Here is a 5484-nt window from a genome sequence, read left to right as displayed (position 1 = left end):
ATGCTGAGATGATCTACTGCCACCCCCACCCCAAAATCCTTTGTTGTATTACATAATCCTTCGCCCACCATCTCTGCTGCAGTCTGCGAGCCGGAACAGCTCCTTCCTGCCACACTTCTCTCTCCCGGATGTTGCCAAAATGAGCTTATCCTGGTATCTGTACAGTTTTATCTCAAGCAGGAAATCATCTCAATGAAATATTTCATCCCCTATGAAGGGACCAATGTCTCTTTGTTTTCATGCCATGACCGTTTCCTGACATATATTGTTGGTTTAACCTGAAAGTGATTAAAACTACACTTTAACTGTAGAAAGTGGGAGCAAAATAAACAAATGCGTCTTAATTAACTTCTAATTCTTCACCCTTTTGAAAAATCTTTGATCATCGATTGATATTTATTGACTGATTTGTTCATTTTTTTATTCCAAAAATCTGTACTGATCCCTGTCAGATCTAAGGAGTTTTACATTTAGTTGGGGAGCTGGTGTAGAAACCTATTCGTGCATTCATTACATTGCCAGAACATTGTTCCAGATTGTAGGACCCCTAGGGCTCTCTCTAGACCTTTCAAAAGTAATAAAATCAGGTTTCCTATCTGTTCTGACTTCCTCTCTCTCGCCATGTTTACTTTCCCCTCTTGTCTCCCCCTTCTTTGCTTTCCTCATCTTCTCTTCTCCGCTCTCCTATTTTATAAGTAGATTTGTGAGAGGCAGTCCTCTGGAATCCATGAACCCGGGATGGTCACAGCAAAAAACTCGTTGCCGTTGAGTCAGTTCCAAATCATAGTGACCCTATAGGACAGAGTAGAACTGCCTCATAGAGTTTTCAAGGCTGTGATCTTTACAGAAGCAGACTCACCCATCTTTCTCCTGTGGAGTGGCTGGTGAGTTCGAACTGCCAACCTTTTGGCTGCAGCCAGGCGCTTAACCACCGCACCACTGGGATTGCTCGTGGTCAGGACAGTTCACCAATAAGCTTCTGGGGGTCCTTGAACCCCCTGAAAATGGGTACATTATATAAATTGTTGTGATGTATACATATGTGAGATTTTCTGGGGAGAATGTCTAATTTTCATCAGACTGTCAGTAATTTTACCCTCCTTCCACCAAAAGGTCAAGAACCATGCTTGTTTGGATGGAGTCTTTGATCCATGAGTCTGGCTTTGAAAATCCCTTAAGAAGTTAAGAGAGCAGAGAGATCTGTTGATTTCCTAGGATTAGCCAGATACCGAAAAGAAAAATCCTCTAAATGTAATGTGATGATTAGATTATTCACGTGATGAGTAATCTAATCATCACGTACTAACACCTGCAGTTTGGTTTTTGTTAATGTGTGTTAAATTGGGAAGACTTTGTAATAGCGACATTCTGCACATGTGGGAATAATCTGTAGATTGCATATTAAATACTTCTTTTCCAGGTCACAGAATTGTCAAGTGGAACTCAGAGAGGCGAGACTGTGAAGATTACTATCACTCTGATGAGGGAGCTGCCGTCAAGTTCCCCGGTGTGCATCCAGGTTTTCAACATCATTTTCAAAAAGTAAGAAACTTTAAATGTGGATTTGATTTAGGCTAGTGATACCTTTAAGCGTAGAACCTGGGTATTAAAATCATCAACCATTTTGTAGGAAATGTGCCAGCAACAATGCCTTCTTTAGTGCTTTTGCCTTTAATACCATGGTATCACTTTCATGGACTTGTGTAAGGAGGTGCAACCCAGTCCATCACAGTCTCTCACTGGCACAAATCATTATTATCCAAGTTGACTCAAAGAACTCCAGGTTAGGTTATGCTGTGTTATGGATTGAATTGTGCCTCCCCCCAAAAAATGTGTGTAAACTTGGCTAGGCCATGATTCCCAGTATTGTGTGATTGTCCATCATTTTGTCATCTGATGTGATTTTCCTATGTGTTATAAATCCTACCTCTATGATGCTAATGAGGCAGGATTAGAGGGGGTTAAGTTAATGAGGCAGAACTCAATCTGCAAGATTAGGTTGTGTCTTAAGTCAGTCTCTTTTGAGATATAAAGGAGAGAAGCAAGCAGAGAGGAAAGGGACCCCCTACCGCCAAGAAAGTAGTGCCAGCACTTGGGATCCCTGTGCAGAGAAGCTCCTAGACAAAAGGAAGATTGATGTTAAGGGCTTTCCTCCAGAGCTGACAGAGAGAAAACCTTCCCCTGGAGCTGGCACTCTGAATTTGGGCTTCTACCCTACTAGATTGTGAGAGAATAAACTTTTGTTTGTTAAAGTCATCCTCTTGTGGTGTTTCTGTTATAGTAGCACTAGATGACGAAGACATGCTATCTCACTGGAAACGAGGAGAGTGCCTTTTTCCTTTTTCTTCTTTTTTGTCCTCCCATCCAGATTTGAAGTTCAGTGTATTTGAGTTATGAGGGGGCAGTGGTGGTTCAGTGGCAGAATTCTTGCCTTCCATGCAGGAGACCCAAGTTCGATTCCTAGCCAGAGCACCTCATGGGCAGCCACCACCCGTCTGTCATTGGAGGCTCACATGTTGCTATGATGCTGAACAGGTTTCAGCAGAGCTTCCAGACTAAGACAGACTAGGAAGAAAGGCCTGGCGATCTTCTTCTCAAAATCAGCCAGTGAAAATCCCATGGATTACAACAGCCCAATCCATAACTGATCATGGGGATGGTATAGGACTGGGCAGTGTTTCATCCCCCTTGTGCATGGGGTTGTTGTGAGTCGAGGGTTGGCTCGATTGGCAGCTGATAATATAACAACATGCTTGAGTCAGTAGGCTGAAAGATTTCTTTTTCTCCTATCATTTATATTGTATGTGAAGAGACATCACCATTTCCTCTCTACTCTCCCTCCCGTCTTAGCCTTTTCCCTTCCCCCCATTTCTGCATGGGGGCAGAGGGAAGATTATAACTAAGCTTTGCACGTTTCCTTGACTGGTCTGCAGATCCCTTGCTTTAAAGTAATCTTGGGGGATTCCTTGGCCCCTGATGTAGTAAGTCAGAATTTGATGGGTGGAACCTGGAAATTCACATTTTTAGCGAGCTGCCCAGATGACGCGTGGGTACTTTAAAAATCAAGAACTCCTGGTGTGCATGTTACTAATGTGGATGATTAAAGTGATCTGTTCAAAACCTTAGATGTGAGCCCTTTGCTGACGAGGCCGCAGGAGAGGATAAGGACAGGGAAGTTTGGGTTTGCTGAGTACACAGACAGGAACTTCCCACACGCAGATAGACTGTTTTATAATTCTGGTCAGACATCTTCTGATCACAACTGGGCCTCAGCTCTGTGCTGCATACTTGCTCTTCAGAAGCTAGTCTTACAGATGCCCTCCTGGGAAGGGACTGTCTTAAATCAGCCAACATCGGGAAGACGGCTTTCATTTACAAAGCTTTCACTTGTGTTTTTTCTTACTTGATCCTCTCACTAGAGCACCGTGAGTCAGGTGCTATTAAAATCCCCATTTTACAGATGAGGAGGCTGAGGCTCAGTGATTGTACTCAGAGTCACAAAATTGGAACCCCCGTTTTCTGAGTTGAAGCTCCCTACTTTTCCCCCATGCACTGGGCAACCTTATGTTGGTGATGCTTCAAATTCCACAAGTGACCAGGATTAGTTGCCGAAGAGGCAGCCATGCTATTTGGTGGCATTTCAGAAGCCTGAGTAGCTTCCTGAGAAATAGACTTCTCATCTCAAAATAGAGCAGAGGCCAAAAGAGACTTTAGACATGACTTGCCTCGCCCATCTGGGCTACCTAACCAGAGTGTCACAACCACAGATCTTAATTGGTAGATAACCATTTTGTGTTTATCTTTACAGTTAAACACAGATAAAGATAATTTCAGCTGTGTCATACTCAACTGTGAAAAATCAATAGTCTTTATGTATACACTCATATGTATATTTAGTATCTAAACCTTCTGGTGCTATAAGGATTATAGTTCTGTACTTTCTATATGTTTTTAACATTGTTTTCAGCATTTGTATAAACTTATACACTGTCATTGATATTTATTAAAGCTTCAAAAAATATATTTGCAGGATCTTAAAAAAGTTATCCATGTACCAAATAGGACGGAATTACTATAATCCTTCAGAGCCAGTGGAAATTCCCCAGCACAAGTAGGTTTATTTATATTTTCTGTTACTCTGAAATTGTTACAATGTGCACAACATAATTTGCAACACAATATTTTACAATTATGCTTCCTATGAGAGACTTCATGGTATGAAATGTAATGGATTTCTGTAATTTTCAGGTTTTTTCTAGAATTCTGAATGTGAAGCTAGCAGCCTGTTTTTTTTTAAGTGTGCTAGATCATTATCATAAGTCCTTGAAGATACTTAGAAACAATTTTCTGTGTATGATGAGTAATAATGAAACTACAGTGAACTGTATTATAACCTATAGTTGCTGTTCTGATTTCTTGCAGAAAAGGGAATTAGCACAGACAGGGTGTAAATAAGAAATCATCTGTTAAGCAGAGAAGCCAGCCTAGAAATAACAGGAGTTTCACCCTAACTGGGTGCTTCAGGGAAAGTGGTCAGATACATCTTAAATAGACTGTTGGTTACCCATCTCTCCAAAATCTATGGTCAAGCTAATGCAAAGAGGCAACTGGTAGCCCAAGGACACGCACATAAACAAAGGGGAAAAGTGCATAAAAAGATAGAGATTGGGGGCGGGATCTTTCTTTGACCATCTGCCAGGTGACCTGGTTTCTGTATGCTAATTCAGTGTGTCAGAGTGCTCTGTATAAAAGCATTGTATTCATTCATCCCCGTCACCCCTCCACCTGTATTAAAAATACTCAGAGGTCCAGCAATGGCTTAAGCTGGGGGTCTGTGCTCAGTGCATATGATTGTTCTGAAGGCTGGTAAATCAAGTCCACAAAAATATAAAATGGAATCATCTATTCTTTCATGCCATTTCTTATTCAAGGCTTTTCAGTCTATGGCATTTATAAATTCAGAAAGGAAAAGACTGCAGTTTCTCATGTTTATTTGTACATATCTCTTAAGTATTTCTTAGTCTCATTGAATCTATCGGTTGTCTTCACCTTTGACTGGGTGTGCTTTTCTGAACATAGAGGTTTTCCTGCTGAGACATTTCAATCCTATAGCTGTGGTTCTCAGCCAGGGCCGATTTTGTCCCACAGAGGACATTTGACAATGTCTGGAGACATTTTTGGTTGTCACACTGGAGGGCTGCTACTGGTATTTAGTGGGTGGAGGTCGGGGATGGTGCTAAATGCCCTACATTGTGCAGGACAGCCCCTAACAAAGAATTATCCAGTTCAAAGTGTCAATAGTGCCAAGACTGAGGAGCCCTGTTCTACAGGAATGTATTTAATCCTGAATATGTGTGTGTTGTAGGTTGAATTATGTCCCTCCAAAATATGTGTTGTAAATCCTAACCTCTATACCTGTGGTGGAAACCCTAGTGGTGTAGTGGTTAAGAGCAACTACGGCTGCTAACCAAAAGATTGACAGTT

The 5484-nt window shown here is 41.6% G+C and overlaps 1 protein-coding gene across 1 annotated transcript in view; it reads left to right on the top strand.

Annotated features, from left to right (window-relative positions):
• The window catches only part of PIWIL4 (piwi like RNA-mediated gene silencing 4), a 70110-nt gene that overhangs the window by 21286 nt on the left and 43340 nt on the right, over positions 1-5484 (top strand). Inside the window, 2 exon segments of the mRNA XM_023739852.1 lie at positions 1421-1542; positions 4031-4111. Of these exon segments, the coding sequence (XP_023595620.1) occupies positions 1421-1542; positions 4031-4111 (203 nt within the window).

This window comes from Trichechus manatus, unplaced genomic scaffold (assembly GCF_000243295.1).
Source record: "Trichechus manatus latirostris isolate Lorelei unplaced genomic scaffold, TriManLat1.0 scaffold00141, whole genome shotgun sequence".
Classification (NCBI taxonomy): Eukaryota; Metazoa; Chordata; class Mammalia; order Sirenia; family Trichechidae; genus Trichechus; species Trichechus manatus.
The sequence above is the reverse complement of the archived record's forward strand: the minus strand, read 5'-3'. Positions and strand labels throughout refer to the sequence as shown.